The 16726-nt window shown below is 39.7% G+C and overlaps 1 protein-coding gene across 15 annotated transcripts in view; it reads left to right on the top strand.

Moving 5' to 3' along the window:
• ESR1 (estrogen receptor 1) overlaps nt 1–16726 on the top strand; it is a 458483-nt gene that overhangs the window by 350795 nt on the left and 90962 nt on the right. For all 15 annotated transcript variants that reach the window (XM_073022349.1, XM_038000576.2, XM_008007598.3 and 12 more), the window contains one exon: nt 8383–8516. In XM_073022349.1, the coding sequence (XP_072878450.1) occupies nt 8383–8516 (134 nt within the window). The remainder of the gene's footprint in view (nt 1–8382; nt 8517–16726) is intronic.

Raw genomic sequence — 16726 nt, 5'->3', positions numbered from 1 at the left:
CCACAAAGCCTAAAATAGTTGCCCTGTGGTCTTTTACAGAAAAAGTCTGATATAAAGGACAGTCTCACAGCACAGAGAAAAAGCATATAACCCAAAAGAGGGAAGAGTAGAGCACAGTGGAACTGCAAAGAAGTTTCCCTGGACCCAGTCTGTGCCTTGAAGGATGAGAAGGACACATCCAAGGGCAGGATGAGGGTGAGGTGGGGTGGGCAGTGGTGATCCAAGCAGACAGCACGGGCAGTTGTTCTGGAAAACTTGCCTTTGTTCACAAGTATCCTGCAGTATAAACTGCAAGGTGGGCAGTAAGAAATGGACTGGAAGAGATTGGACAAGGGCCAGAAACTCAAGGGCATTGCTAAGGAGTTTGTGCCTTAGCCCATCCAGGGCCCTAGCAGCTTTCACCGATGCTTCTGAGTTCCTGGAGGCTCCAGCCTCAGGCTACCTTCCCATATTCTCTACAAATAATATCACATTTGTTTACTAAAGAATTAACCTCTCAGAATTTCTGCATTCACATTTGTTTCTTCTTATATCCTTGAGTTAGAAAAAGGTATTTCTGTCCTGTGATGATATTGATTCTGCATTCATCTGTTTTCATTACTCTCTCCTTCCCTCCATCCCTCAGTCCCTCCCTTAGTCTGTCTCATTCTACCATCTTTTCCTTTAGATCTTCTGACATTCAACATCTTGGTTGCTCCTGTCCAGCCACACCTCTGACCGTTCAACCATTTGTCCTCCTGATTGGTTCCACCTTGTCCTCTCATGATGGAGATGCTGTCGCTCCTAAATTGCCTCCCTCTGCCAGTTTCTCGCCCCTTCCTCCTTTGCTCTCTCCCTCTCTCTTTCAATCTTTCTCTCCCTCAATCTCTCTTTCTCTTTCCCTCTCTCTCAATCTTTCTCTTTCTCAGTCTCTCTCCCATTCTCTTTCTCTTAATATCTCTTCCTCTCTCTCACCCTCTCTTTCTCTCAATCTCTCCCTCTTTCTCTCTCTCAATCTGTTTCTCTCATCTCTCTTTCTCTCTCCTTCTTTCTCTCTGTCTCTGTCTCTCTCTTTCTTCCCTAGTGAACTCACTCGCTTTTCCAGTTTCAATGATTTCTATTCAGATATCTCCAACATCTGTATTTCCGGATATTTTATGCTTTCATGGGGGCAGTGTAAATTGGTATAACCTTTTTGGAAGGCGTTTTGGCAATACTTAGTAAATGGTTAAATGTTTATACCCCTTGATTCTGCTATTGTATGTGTAAGGATTTTTTTTCTGCATACTTTTGTAAGTGTAGAAAATATATGTATAGGAATAATTGCACATTGTTTGTTGTAGCTGAAAATTAGAAATAATATAAGTGCCTATAATAAGAGTCCTTAAATACATATGAACACAGTGAAATACCAGGCACTCATTTAAAGGATGAGGTATATTTTAACAAATTTATTTGAAAAGATGCCCACTCTTAGTAAGTGGAAAAAAAAAAAAAGACTCATCAAATTGATATATTTAGCACTGTCCCTTTCTCAAGTTTCAGACCCACATTATCAATTTTCTGTTGTCGTCTTGACTTAGTCTCGTGAAATTTTAGCTCAGTCATTTTTAAGGGAAGTTGTTTTCTTCTACTAGCAAATGACAAATCTCTGAATTTCCCTTTTTCTGCTAATTTCTCGCTTTCTTTTATCATCTTTTCATCCATCCTAACATACAGTTCCAGAGGAGTCTTTAAATCCTTCATCATTGCCAACACCCAGGATCATTCACCGAAATCTGTTGATTTTTCCTTCAGATCAACAAAGGATTTTCAGAACAGCCCTGATTTCTCTTTATCACCACGGTGCTGTCTCATGTCTTCTCTCCCCTTCCTCCTACCTGTCGTCTCTTCCAGACTCTTCTCTCTCCCCCACTCTCCTTTGTGCACTGATGCCAAATTAGTCACAACAAAAGTGTTTACATGATCGTGTCACCCACTGGTAAGCTCTTAATGGTCTTCCCTTACATATTATCTCCCGTTTCATCTCAGGAGCCTTTTATTAACCACTCTTCACAGTCTGACTCAGCCCTCTTTGCCAGTTTCTGTCTTTACAAATAGCAAACTCTACCAACTAGATCACTCAAGATTCCCTGAACAGGCCTTCTCTTCTCCCACCTCTTGGCCTTTCTGATACCATTTAATCTTTCTGGAAATTCCTCAAATTTCTGTCCTTCTCACTCAGTCAACATTTTGAGACCCACATTAAATACTACATGCTATTTGTTCCTTTACTAATCATGCCAGTTGGAAATGATTCAAATCTATAAAGCAGGGTGCTATAGAATTACATTTCTTATAGCCCTTTCGTCATTTGGGAGCAATGTCTAACATAATGTCCTCCAAGTTCATCCATGTTGTTGCAAATGACAGGATTTCCTTCTTGTTAAAGGGTGAATAGCATTCCGTTGTACATATATTCCACATTTTCTTTTTTCTACTCATCTGTTGATGGTCACCCAGGTTGATTCCATATCTTGGCTATTGTGAATAATGCTACAATGAACTTGGGAGTGCAGATATCTCTTCAACATGTTGATTTCATCTTCTTTGGATATATACACAGTAGTGGGATTATTGGATCAAATGATAATTATATTTCTAATTTTGGGCGGGGTCCTCTGTAGTACTTCCATAATGGTTTTAGTAATTTACATATTCAACAACAATGTGCCAGGGTTCACTTTTCCTCATGTCCTCGCCAACGAGCCTGATATTCTTGTTCGCCTCTTAGTGCTTCGGCCTTTCCCTCGTGACTTAATGGTGACTCGCTTGAGACTACTTGAAATAATCAGTTTGGATGGTGAGGACATACCCTTCTGCTCTCACCCTTTGCCACAAGATGAAGTCACTTTGTAAACAAAAAAGTTTTACTTGGTCTTCCATGCTCAAGACCCTTTTACATTTTGTCTCTTAATATTTCATGGCCAAAAACTGTTGGTTCTTCCAATCTTATAAGGCCATTTATCTTTGATCTTGCTCCATTCCCTTCCATTTTTGCTTGAGAACCATTCAGTTCTTGCCCAATCTCACATCTTTCTTGCAACACCTTACCGATGGCTGCCAGAGTGTGTCCACTACACACTATTGGTCTCATTCTGGCCACCTCCCCAGGCATGTAGTCTACCTGCCAAGTTCTTTCAGAGCAGATAGTTTGCAATGTTGTAACAGGGCTTCCTAGCTTGCTATGTTTTCTTCCTACCTGGCATTAGGAAGTAAACATTTTTCATGGCAGTATTCACTTCCAGTACCAATTTCTTTTTTAATTTACATGGGCTAACTGCTGTATCAAACAACCATCAAATCCCAATGGCTTAATTGCAACTGACAGTACAATGTGGTGTTTCTGTCTATATACTCATTCAGACACACAGTGTTTAAGTAATTGGTTCAAGGTCACAAAGTTAGTAAATAGTGGCATCAAGATTTGAACCCAGGCAGCTGGACTCAAGAGTCTAAACAACTTTCATTTTAAATTTTGCATCTTTCAAGATATATCACTTACAATTTCCATCTTCATCACTTTCTTCCATACTTCAGAGCTGCATATGTAAACCTCTTGATCATATAAATATTTATGGAGTCTCAGCATTTTGAGCACATGCTGAGAGATTTTGTAGTGTTGAAGATAAAGAAGCTCTTTAAATACATCCAATATTACCACTATTGATTTTGAATAGCATCTTAATTTGTTACCTTTTAAAAACCATATTGTACTTTTTTTCAGGACAGCTAAATTAAATGTCTTATGTTGATCCCCTGGGTTTTCTCAGTTTCCATTTATCAGTTTCCTTTTATACGAAGAGATGCTAATGGGCAACCTTACATTTTGTAAGGCGTATTTTTGAAGATATACAAGTGAGGGTTTGGTCTGCACACCCTCATTAGAGCTCTTTATTTTCCATGTGGAGGAAGAGATGCCTTAGGGCTTCTGAAAAACAGGCTTTTATTTTTATAGAGGAGAAACTTCCAGAACATGCCACGAGCAAATGCTCTGTCAAGTCTAGTTCTTTCCCCCATTACTTAAGTGCAAATGGACCACATTTGAAGAGGATAAGTAGCAGAACAAGGCTCCCCACAAGGGGATTTTGAGGTGCTCTGAAAACCAGACTGACATAATCCGTAGAGAAGTTCATCACTGCAGGCTGTCACGTCTCACAGCGGGAGTCATAGGCTGGTCTGCTCGATAAACTACTCCTGATCTATGACTGGAGCTGTGTGCTTCCTTTAAAAATAAATCTTGTTTTTCCATACCCCACATGCTTCTCAGCCTCAGGAGCACCTCATGGATTTAGACTAATTTTGTCTTTTACAGTCATGTTACCTCCAGATTTGTAGTAATCACCCCATTTCTGATGCCAGCGATCCATCCATACCCACTGAAACTGAGCTAAATGCTCTAGTCTGACTTGCTCCTTGAAGTTAGTATAGAGTATTTTGTCTAGACTTTGAAAATGAAGCCCTGACCACAATGCATAATGACCTCAGTAGACACTGAAGAGTTTCTTTGCATCAGGCAGGTGACAAGTATCTATCTCATTTTCAAAGTCCACATAGATTTGTGCCAGATTGTAGGTTGACAAATCTCTTTTTCACTAGCTTACGTGGCAAGCCTTTTCCCCTTGTAAAAATGCTAGTGAGAGACCCATAGTTACCACATAATTGGCCAGTCATTGAGACTCAGGCAACATTTGGATAATTTAACAAAACTATCATCAGAGTCATCAAAGTACGTAATTTTTACTTATTATACAAATAGTGGATTCGCTAAAGTGCTTAGACCAACTAAGTTGCTCCCATTGAAAAACACAGTGATTTTATTCGTAAGAGTATATCAAGGTAAACTTCTTGTAGCCTCTAAACAGCACTGCTTAGAAAAGTGCAGCTTCATTGCTTTGACTATCCTCCCAGAAGTCCTCACAGTTCAGATGCACACCACCAAAACATGAAGCACATGTGTTTGCATGGAAGGTAGGTTCTGGGGTCTTCCTATCATAATATGTCTATGATTCATAGTCAACATATGCCCTCTCCACATCCCCTAAAGGAACATACACATGCACACACACATACACACACCCACACACGTGAGAACTGAATTGAGAGTTTGGAGTATACACCATCCCTGAGAGTGCAGTCTACAGCTCCTAATGTGTGCTGTAGAGCAAGCATTATATTGTTGACAAGTAATAATTGCTGGTTAGGAATAACAGGATATCCAATGAGAAGAGGCTGAGAAAAATATACTCTTGCTGGAAGAGTCAGGAATGAGCTCTTCATGGGAAACTATGGGAGACGATTGAAAAAGGACAATAAGAAAGGAGAATTGTTAAGTCTCCACTTTCTCAGTTTCTGAACTGAACTTTTGCTCACAGCAGGTGAACACAGGCTCCCTCCCACACTGAGACTTCCTCCCCTGCTGGTGTGCAGTCTGTTAAGTAAACAGAGACTTTATACTGAGAAAGGAACATTTCTCTATTTTGGCTATGAGTTGTTATTTTTAAAGCTTCATCCTCCAAACATTTTCCCCTATCCTTGTTTATTTTTTCACTAGAAAGAAGATGAACTACTTAAAAAATAATTCAACTCCATGACAAGAAGAACCCACTTCTAGTATGTTCTCCCCACTCAATGCCAGTGGAGCCTTTGGTGTGAGCACTCTGTCAGCCCCACGTTGGGCAGCATACCTCTCGAAGTTCCTGCTCTGCTTCTATGGAGCTTCCATGCATCCAGATTTTCATAGTCAAAGCAAAATGCACATGGCAGTTTTTTTCTGACTCCTTCAAGTTAAAAGGCCAACCTCTCCCTTGACATATCCATGTATTTATCAGTATATCTATAGGTAATACTTAAAGGTGGTCCTTACTGTGTACCACACTCCATTCCATGAACTTTACATAAAAAACCTCATTTCACTTTATTTGGGAACAAGATGACAATTGCTTCAATATTGAGATGGGTTGAATCTGGGGAGACTGATGTTAGACGCAAAAAGCTCTCTTTCTAGACATTTTCCTGTGTCTTGCACCTGGCTTTCTCCTTGTCTGTCTTGTTCCCATTCTAGATCTCTTTATTGACAGTGCCCATGGTTTTCTTCTTGGTACTCTAATGTTGAGTATAAGGACTAACATGTAATAGACTCTCAGTAAATCTTGTTGAATGAATTAAAGTAGAGCAAGAATTAAAGACAGAGAAGATCTTCTTGTTGGAATTCTTTCTTTGGGTTGGTAAGCAATGTGATTTGACGTAACAATCTTGAGTCCTAATCCCCTTATTTGGAAAATAGAAATAATAATGCTAATCTTAGAGGTCACTTGTAAGAAGTATATGAATATATCAGAAGTAATCAATATTTTTTAAGTCAAAGAAAAGAACTCTGTGAAAAAGATGGAAAACTAATGAGCTACTTGAAAAAATATTAATTGGATCTTTTTCTCATACCTTACACCAAAATAAATCCCCCAAAATGGTTGTGCAACATTGTGAATATACTGAAATCCATTGATTCACACTCTTTAAATGGGCAAATGATATGTTATGTGATTATCTTTCAATAAAATTGTTATACAAATGAATAAACCCCAGAAGATCAAAAATTTAAACATGAAAACATGGAAGTATACTAGAAGGAAATATAAGATAATTTTTATATGTTATTATGTTATATATATTATATGTAAATTTTTTATTTGTCTTTGCTTTTAAAAGCAAGACGTAATGTTCTAGAGCCATAAATGAAACATTCGGTAAATTTAATTCTCTATTAAATGTTTTGCAGAAGAAAATACCAGAAACAAAATCAGAAGAAAAAACAAAAAAACCATAAGAAAAACAATTAAAAATACATATGACAAATGGCTTATTACTATAGTATTTAAAGAACTCTTAAAAATCTATGTGACAATGACATCTAACAGAAAAATATGTGCAAAGGACAAGAGCAGGCAGTTTAGAGAAAACCTTTACAAATATGTTCTCTTATCAACAGTCTATTGTATAAGCTATTTGAAAGCAATGTTTGAAATATCAAAATTTAAAATACATAAGCCCTTTTATCTAGCAATTCTACTTCTAAGAATTTATTCTATAGCTATCTGTATATGTATCCAAAGACATAAACATAAGGATAGTCATTGAATGAAATGTTTTTAACAACAAAATACTTGAAAAGAAAGAAATGTCACCCAAGAAAGAAGTGATTAAGGAAAGTTTAGCATTCTGTTCAGTGAAAACATATTGAGCTGTCAAAAAAAGTTGATGGAGAACTCCAAGATCTATTAACTAGAAACAAAACAAGGTGCTAAACAATGTGTTTAGTTTTAATTTATTTATTTTAATTGTTTATATATTTCACAAATCTATATCTGTGCATGCATAAAATATTTTAGCTTCTTTCTAACCCCCTCAAACACATCATGCCAAAATTCAACCTGTGATTAAAAAAAAAAAAAAAAGAATGAATTCCTTTCGTGTATAGTATCTCATTTAAGTTCTTCAACAACCCTATGGAAAAGATACAGACACATGTTTTTAAGTACGGCATGTTATGAACCTTTGGTTTGCTTATTTAATAGTTGCAACTACTAATGTTAAATTCTTGATGCCAAGGTTAAAAGCCTGAACTTCTAAAAATGTCATGATCTGACATTTTTCTGTTTTCCCAGATTAATCTTGCCACCTCCTGACTTCCAACACACTGCTCTATGTTCTTTCATGCTCCTCCTCACATGTCTAGGACCCTCTTCCAAGGAGGCATTCACACCTCTGCTTGATGAAACCCTACATTATCTTAAAGCGTCCACTCGAATGCCACCTACTAGGTGAATCGTTACACACCATCCCCTGCAACACCAAGGGACTCAGCCCAACCATAGCCCATAGTTATTGTAGTTGTTCTTGTACTTCAAAAGTACCACAAAACACATCTATCAGGACTTGTTATATTAGTTGAAGGCCATGAGCATCTTGAGCCGAGGCCCTGATTTTATTCCCAGAACTACCACATTGTCTAGAATATAGTAGCAGATCAATATACGTGTATTAGATAAATCATTTATCCAAATCTTCATCATTTTCAATTACCCATAGGTTGAAGAATTCCATATTTAACATGGCAGACTTGAGGACTGAACTATCTACCTCTTCTAAGAAGTTGAAATGAGAATGTTTTATGGATGGGAAATGATGTTTTTGTTTTGCCTTCTGGAATTCAAATGAATGTTCATACTCCATGAAGACAATGGCTGATAGTTTTTTGTTAAAGATTTAGAACCAGTGGATTTTTATGAATGTGAACCCTTTCATGTCTTGTGGAAGATTTTCTGTCTTTTAATCTTTTTATTTGTTTTTGCTATGTTTTCACAGGAACCAGGGAAAATGTGTAGAGGGCATGGTGGAGATCTTTGACATGTTGCTGGCCACATCATCTCGGTTCCGCATGATGAATCTGCAGGGAGAGGAGTTTGTGTGCCTCAAATCTATTATTTTGCTTAATTCTGGTGAGTTGATAACATGAGAGAACTCAATGCTGGATTAAATATTTATTTGTATTTTTCAACCAGATACAATCTACCCACTCCAAAGGCATAATGTCATAAATAGAAAGAAACTACTGACACACATTTAAAATAACTTACCAACATTGCAGATTCCTTATAGAGGTAGAACCATGCTAGCCGAATAGACGCATGAAAAATTGTAATTTGGCATTGAATCAAATGGCCTTTGAGCTGAAATTTTTGTATGCTTTCACAGATATGAGGATGTTTTTGTTCAAATGGTACATGTATATAGACATATGTTCGTTGATAGTTGTATTATGTCTGAAAATAAGTAGACCAAGTAACTCTGCTAAGAAATTGCGACCAATTCCAGGCTCCAGATAGTAAAGAAAGAGGGTTATTTGAGACAGACCATGTTTCTGGTCAAAACTGATTAGCTAAAAATATAGTTGGCTTAGAGATAGAAAAACCTGTTTCTAAAACAGAAGAATGTGGAATGCAATAAATCGTCCAGCTGACAGAGCATTTTCCATTTGCTCTGTGAAGTGTAATTCTACTGCCCCTTTGTATTTATTTGCTTGAGAAAGCTTAGCTAAGAGCAACATCTGTTTTGTTTTGTTTGTTTGTTTGTTTTTTAATGTAGTGAGGTTGGCTGTTGTATAAAGAAAGAGTCACTCTGTGTCACCCAGATGGAAACTATGGTTCAGCCTGATTTAGTGCACTGACTCCTCCCAGCCTCTTGGTATTTGGATCTAAGCTCTAGCTCTACAGCCTCTGGGACCTAAAGCTCACACTGGGTATCAGCTGTACAGCAACTCCCCTTAAGATCCACCTTTCCTCCTGCCTCTCACTCCACGTTGTGCCTCATTCCTCATTCTCACATAGAAATCACAGCCATTTTGAAGCCCTGGGCCTGACTTAGTTTCTTATGCCATGAGACATAGTCTCAAATTCTTCAGTAGCTCAACTGCAGCTTGTATTGATCACATACATAGAGAATCAGCACTTCCTTGTCTTTGCACATGTTTTTGTCTCTTCCTGATAAGTGCCAATCCCTTCCCACTTGCCCTAACAATTTTTCACTTTTCTTCCCCACCACTGCTAGGAATGGTGCTGCTTAATGGAATCAGCCCTTCCTTCTCTTTTCTGATGTTTTTGTCTCTTTCTGATGAGTGCTGATCCCTTCCCACCTCCCATGACAATTTTCCATTTCCCTTCCCCACCACCACTGGTAACCTGTGTTGCTTAATGGTTATCACAGTAATCATTCTCACTTATCAACTGATAAATGGAAATCTGTGCTATTACACTAGGCAAGGACTGAATTACAGAATGAAGTCCCATGATAAATGATGTGATCCGCACTAAGGAAGTGATTACCACTCCATTCAAGTTTCTGGTTCCACTCACGTGCATTGTGCTTTTCATTTCGGTCATTTGTCCTGTACATTGTAGGGTCCAGATCCCACAATGGCTCTTTATTGGATGAGAGTTCTGGGAGCAGTGCCACTCGGCTACATGGTGCCAGGTCCTAAACCTGTGCCTTCTTTGGTGGAGGGCTGGCGCGTGCTGACAGCTTTCATGTGGGCAATCTGGGAACTTCAGGGAAGGCAGGTCTATTAAGTGTTAAGACTCCCCACCCCGCACTTGTACTAAGAAAAAGTACCCCAGACAGGAAGTAAAATTAGCCAGAGTTGTATGATCCAGATAACGGATGCTCTGATCTCGGTAATCAAAAATATTTCCTCCAGATCCATATAGACTTTCCCTGCATTGTTGTTTTGTTTCTGCTCCTATGACAGAGTGAATTTTTTAAACTATTCTACAAAAAATATCAGGATTTTTGCCATCAAAACATTGGATTCATAGACCCAGGGTTTTTACAACCCGGGGGAAAAACTTTCAGCCCTCACAAGAAAGTATTTTATTAAAGACTGGCACCCAAACCTCAAGACTGTATTTCCCACTGCAGGATTTGGCCCCTGTCTGCCTCCTTCTCAGACTAGTTAAAGTTTCATACTCCGTCCTTGTTCCTTCACTTATATCTTAGGATCTTCTGTGCACTTCTTTGCTCTTGAAGGGCAGAAACGCTATTGTAGAAATACAAGGCACTGTATGCTGACATAGTTTACAGTTGTCTTTTTCGTGAGATAACACAGCAGTTGGCAGTTCCTCTTTTCTATCAAGGACGGTACTGCTGGCTCAGGAGAGCCGTAAGCAAACAGAAGCTGTTTCTCAACCCTGTACAAAGCGAAACCACTCTTTTCCCTATAAAAGTGAGCTGTGCCGCAGAAAAGCGGATCTGCTGCTGAGCAGGGCTCCTTGTGTCTCCTATTGTTCCTGAAAAACAGCATCAAAGAGGGCAAGACTCTGACACACAATGCTGTAGCATTAGGAGCCTTTTTCGAATAAAAAAAGCAACGGGTCGTATGAAGCATGTGGTCATACCACAATCAACAATTTTTCCCCACAACTGGAGATATGTATTTTTCTAAAAGTCCAACCAATTCATGGCTCTGATATGGGGCAGCTTTACCTATCATGAGACCAATTACCAAGTGGCTCTGACTCCAGGAATCTCTGACAGAAGCCAAGCTGGAAACAGTTCAGGAAACCTGAGCTAGAAGATGCCTTTCTGACGCCTGGGAAACAAAACCTCAGTGTATGGAGGAACCCAGGGTTTTGTGTTAAGCCCCAGTCGCCAAGGTCTGAGTAGGCTGGGTTTATATTGGCCCCGATTTTGTGGCCGAGGCACAAGGGGAATTGAAAGGTTGTTGTGAGGACCTGCTCGGAATGTCTTTCTGGAAGTTTGGAGAGGGTCTCTCCAATGCCAAAATTTCCATGGGAAGCCATCTTCACAGCTGCTTGGGAGTGGGAGATATTCGTCATCATTTCTGCCCCATTTAGAATAATTTATTACTTTGCTTGCAAAAACCCAGAATCATCCATAGGACACACATTGTTTATTTTTCCACTCCACACCAAAGGACAGAGGCATTCCTGGTTAATCCAAAGATGCCAACTTCAAGACATTCTGAGAACTAGCTGGGCAGAGCTCAAGTGTAGGGCAAATCGGAACAGAAGCGATGGGCTCAAGGCAAAAGCCTACGAAGCAGCAGCTGTAGAGAAAGGATGGGAGCTGGAGCTGCAAAGCGGGCCATGGTAGAGGGTCTGGGCCTGCCCACGGTATCTCTTGTACCCAGTGGGAATTCAGTTTTCCTGTATATCATTCAAATATTTCTCATTTTTCTAGGCCCAGCTCACTACTCCAGTCCCTAATAAATTTCCTCTCTAGACTATTTCAATTCTTAGAGTCACTACCACACAATCTAGCATTTGGTTAGTTGGTTGATTTCATTCATATATTAAATAATTCAATGTTTATTGAGTTCCTACTATGGACTTTGTGCCACATACACAAAAAAGAATGTTACTGTTGTGTGGAATTTTTTTCTTTGCATTTTTTATGTTAACCTGGATTTTTCTCTCACTCTTTATGCACATATTTCCTAATCTCCCTATAAACTATTTGTATTTTTTTGGATTCTTCACAGTCTGTTTAGCCTGTGGACTGTCAACAGATGTTACATCATTCAGTCATTTAATAGATGCTTATTTGCTAGACATGGCCAGGAGGACCTGGAAAGTCCTCATTTTTCCCATCTGTTCTTACCATTCTGAAATGTATCATGCTCTTGAGTGCTCCACAGATCTAGATGATATCAAATTATTAAATGGAAAAAGCAAGACCCATCTCCTTGGGTTATTGTGGATAAGGGGGAAATTGTGTATGAAGCGTCTGTTGCAGTTCATGGACCACAGTAGGCCCTTAGTCAACAACAGCTATCATCATCACCGATGAGAATCTCTGGCTTAAATGGAGTAGGTTCATGCCTTTTTTTCAGTGTAATGAAGTGTTTTAGCTTAAAGGCCTTTAGCAAGGCTTACAATACAAAAATGTGGGGACTCCAGTGTAACACCAACAATAGAGACCACCATAGCTGTTATCCTGAGACTGTTAATTATGCCACGTAATTAGATTTAGAGAAAATTGAGAGCAACATTTATCTTGTGGAAAAGAATTGATTGTGATTAGAACTTACCGTTGAGAGATCTTGATGAAAACTCTCTGGTGAACTGCTGTGGCGTCTCATGGGTAGGCACATCATTCATCAGTGGGCTGTGGTTTTGCTTAACCTCATAACCCCTCAGAACCCACTTCTATCAGAAAACCACCCTTTCAGTGAATGTTCCTCAAGGCTCAGAAAAATTCATATGTCAAAGCTTTATATGTAAAAATCTATACTCTCTAATAAGTATTTGGTTTGGCCTTCACATTCAATTTAATAATGATTTCTACCTCTTTTCCGAACCCCTTTGACCACAGTTCTATATATTTAATTCTGAAGAGCCTCATGCACATCTCTCCCTGGTAACTTTATCTATTTCTCTCCCTGGAGAACCAGCCAGACCGTGATTCCAGCCCTCTGTCCTCTCTTCAACCGCAGTTCCTCTTTTTCTCTCCCGACTCCACAAACCTTCTTCAGTTACCCAGGTGCCTTCTGTGTGCTGCTAGCTTCTGCATCACTGTTAGCAGGGCCACTTGTTCCCCTGGGAATGTCTTATGCTCTTGAAATGCTATAGCTTTGCTCACCTGTTCATCCCAAACTGATCCTCAGACAACATTTCTCTTTCAATTGATGGAATAATAAAGGGGAATACGGGTCAAAATTCATAGACATTTAAATACCCCACGTGAAAAGTTAAGGGAAAACAAGATAGGAGAAAGAATTATGGTAACATCTCTAAAATGTGTACTTTAGTGTTTAGCAAAAATGGGACTATGGAATGTCAAACAGGAACATCTATGTTAAACATAAACACGAAGCAGTGCCAGCTGCTATCTGCCATCTAGTCATGCTTTGTTAATGTGGCATGTCTTGCCATGATGGTGCCCTCGTGAAACGAAGGATGCTGAAGCCGATGCCATTCTGTTTGCTTTGATCAGAAGCCACTCTCTGGTCAAGGAAGTATTTGTTTCATAGTTAATTATAACAAGTTCTCATCACAAAGATTATTTTCTCTCTCCAGATCTGGATTATTTGCACTAACTTTATATTATTAGACAATTACTCGGAGCGTTTATGTTTTTAAGTTTAGAAATAAGACAATGATTCAGAGAGTCCCTGTATTTAGACGAAAGAACATTTTTTAAACATATTGACTGTAAACATTGAAAATCATTCATTCTCTACAGTCGAAGGTTTCTGATAGGAACAGCCCTTGGAAATTGTAAATGGACACATTGTCAGGTATGCCCATTGTTGTCACATTGGAGATTGGATTCTGTTCTCTCTGGAGTCCTTTGTAATGCCAAGCTTCCTCTCCAGGGAGCTTGCTTATTGTCATTATTTTGAGAGAAATGGCACTTCATAGTATTAAGCGGTTCATTGTCTCTTCTCTGGCTGACTGTATTCTGTAGGCAGCCACTCAACTTTGGAGCCTTTCTCTGCTACCAACTTTTGGTGTTGCCTTAAGCAAGCCTCATGTCCCCTGTTAGTTTCCTGACAACATGGTATGGCATGGACTTTGTCATGAGAGAGGACTGAATTCAAGAGAGGCAACTCTGCCACTTCCTTGGCAGAAGGGGGATGACCGATGTCCTTTGATGAGCTGCTTCCCTGAGCCTAATTAAAAAATAGAAATGATGATACTTAATTCACAGAATTGTTGTGACAATTGAAAGAATGACCAGTTAGTAAAGCATCTTGCACCGTGCCTAGCACACAGTAGATGCACATGAGTGTTACTGAGCTTTTTATGTTATGCCCTCCAAATACTAAGCCTTAGTTTTTGTCACTATGAAAGAAATTACTCTGCTCTTCTTAGCAGGTAATACATCAAGTCGTGCGTGGAAATTCTGCGGGAGAGTTTCACTCCTGTCCTTGTGGGTTAAAAGATTGCATTCTTATGTTGAAGATGTTCTTGTGAATAGAATCATCTCAGGTCCCAAATGGTGTGGATTTGGTCCTGCATCTTGCTGCAGAGCTCTCTTGGAGCTTCTGAGACCCGAGAAAACCAGCCAAATGCCTGCAGCCTGGGGGAAATGTGGGGAGTTTTAGCGTGAATTCATGGGAGGTGAAAAAAGACAGCAGGTGTTGAAAGACAGGAAATCCTTGCACTGTTCTGGATGTTAGCAGCCATTTTCCATTCACATTCAGAACCTCAGGAGGAGAAGCTGCCTATCATTTTGTGTCCTCAAGAGAACCAACAAAGGGGACTGCCATCTCCCAGATACTCGATTTGATGACCATTTTGTCCTACCTTCTCTAGGGTCCAGACATTATGTAAATTGGCATTAAGTTTGAATAATGTATGGACCCAGTTTAAAAGGAAAAAAATGCTTTGGGAGGCTGAGGCAGGTGCATTGCCTGAGGTCGGGAGTTCCAGACCAGCCTGGCCAACATAGTGAAACCCCATCTCTACTGAAAATACAAAAAGTTAGCTGGGCATGGTGGTAGGCACCTGTAATACCAGCTACTCGGGAGGCTAAGGCAGGAAAATCACCTGAACCTGGGAGGCAGAGGTTGCAGTGAGCCAAGATCATTGCACTCCAGCCTGGGTGACAAGAGCAAAACTCCATCTCAAAAAAATTTTAAGACAAAAGGAAAAGATGCTCACCTGATTCCCGCAGTGGTGACTTAAAATGTTCTTAGTATGCCAATGTTGCTTAAATATGAATGACTGTGTCTTCTACTTAAATTGACAACTGCACCAAATATAAACCGCAAATGCTTATAGCTCTTATGTAAGTATAAAAGCAAAACAAATTCATAAATTAAATATAAACTAAAAGGAAAACTGATACTAACAATGTTTTGTGTAATTAAGTTGCTGTTTGCAACATGCCTGGGGCAGACTCCTGGCCTCTTTGCATCTGACATTGGAGGCTGCACAGCATGTGGCCCCAACTGGGCTCTCCCAGCACTTGCTTGCACTCAGAACAGTGCCAAAACCTTTGCTCGCCCAGTGTGCTGCAACGTCCGTCATTTGGATTTGGCAGCAACACATCATTTATGCATTTTGTTTGCTTCTGTTCTGTATTTATTTGAGATACTTAAAATATAACTGCTAGATTCTAAGGCATTCATAAGCACCTGTGAAAAATGTGTTACTTAGGAAACAGTTCAGGGATCCATGGATTATCTAGATTGGTGTGTCTTAAGACTGACCACACAATTCATCTGGGGGCATGGGGGAGGGGAACTCTGTGAAAAATCTCTGTATGAGCACCCACACCCAGAGATTCCTATGTAATTATCCCAGAGTGGTACCTTAATATCAACATTTGTTTAAAACCATCCTCCAAGTCTAAAATTTGTGACCAGGATTTAGAACCATTGTCTTAATTGATGCAGAACACTCTGATATTAATGTCTTCGTGTCTTTTGGAATATCATTAAGACAAAAGCATATAATTTTAAAATTCTTAAAGACAATTTAAAGACCTATGAGAATCCATCTTTAATTCTCAGGAGCGTGTGGAACCTAGTTTGAAAACTACTGGCATAGATAATTGAATTTCCACTAAAATAAAATAAGTCTCTAGTATATTACAAAAGTACCCATTCTGCAAACTGCAGGGGAGCCACTGATCATGCTTGGAACTGTGCCAGGCACTGCCCATGTAAAAATGAGTAAAGTCCACTTCCTCCCTGGACTGGATTGGGTAGGAGGCAAAGATAGTTAAACAATTATTTTAATATTATGAGTTCAGGGTTGTAATGAAAGTAAGCATTGAGTGCTGCAGAGACCCAACAAAGGAGTCCTTAGCTGAGGACTGATCCTTTGCTGAGTGACGAGGACATTATCGGACCACCAGGCTTGATGGCATGTTGCACGGTAACAGACCAATACAGCAAACAGCAGGAGTTGCAGCAGAGAAAGAGTTTAATAATTGTGTGGCCGCCAAATAAGGAGTCAAGGAAACCTCAAATCCACCTCTCGAAAAAGTCTGGGACTTGACTTTTTAAGGCAGTTCTGGCAAGAAGGAGGCTGAGGGGCTGGGGGTAACTGATTGGTTAGGACATAGGGGAGGAGATAAGGATATAGAAACTCCATTCTTGCACTGGGTCAGTTCCTTGGAGGGGGTCCTCACTCTGGCTGGCAGCAGTGAACGCATTGGAATGCAGGATCTGAAAAATATC

Source organism: Chlorocebus sabaeus, chromosome 13, assembly GCF_047675955.1.
Source record: "Chlorocebus sabaeus isolate Y175 chromosome 13, mChlSab1.0.hap1, whole genome shotgun sequence".
NCBI classification, from domain to species: domain Eukaryota; kingdom Metazoa; phylum Chordata; class Mammalia; order Primates; family Cercopithecidae; genus Chlorocebus; species Chlorocebus sabaeus.
Note: the sequence above shows the minus strand (reverse complement) of the source record. Positions and strands in the feature narration are given on the sequence as shown.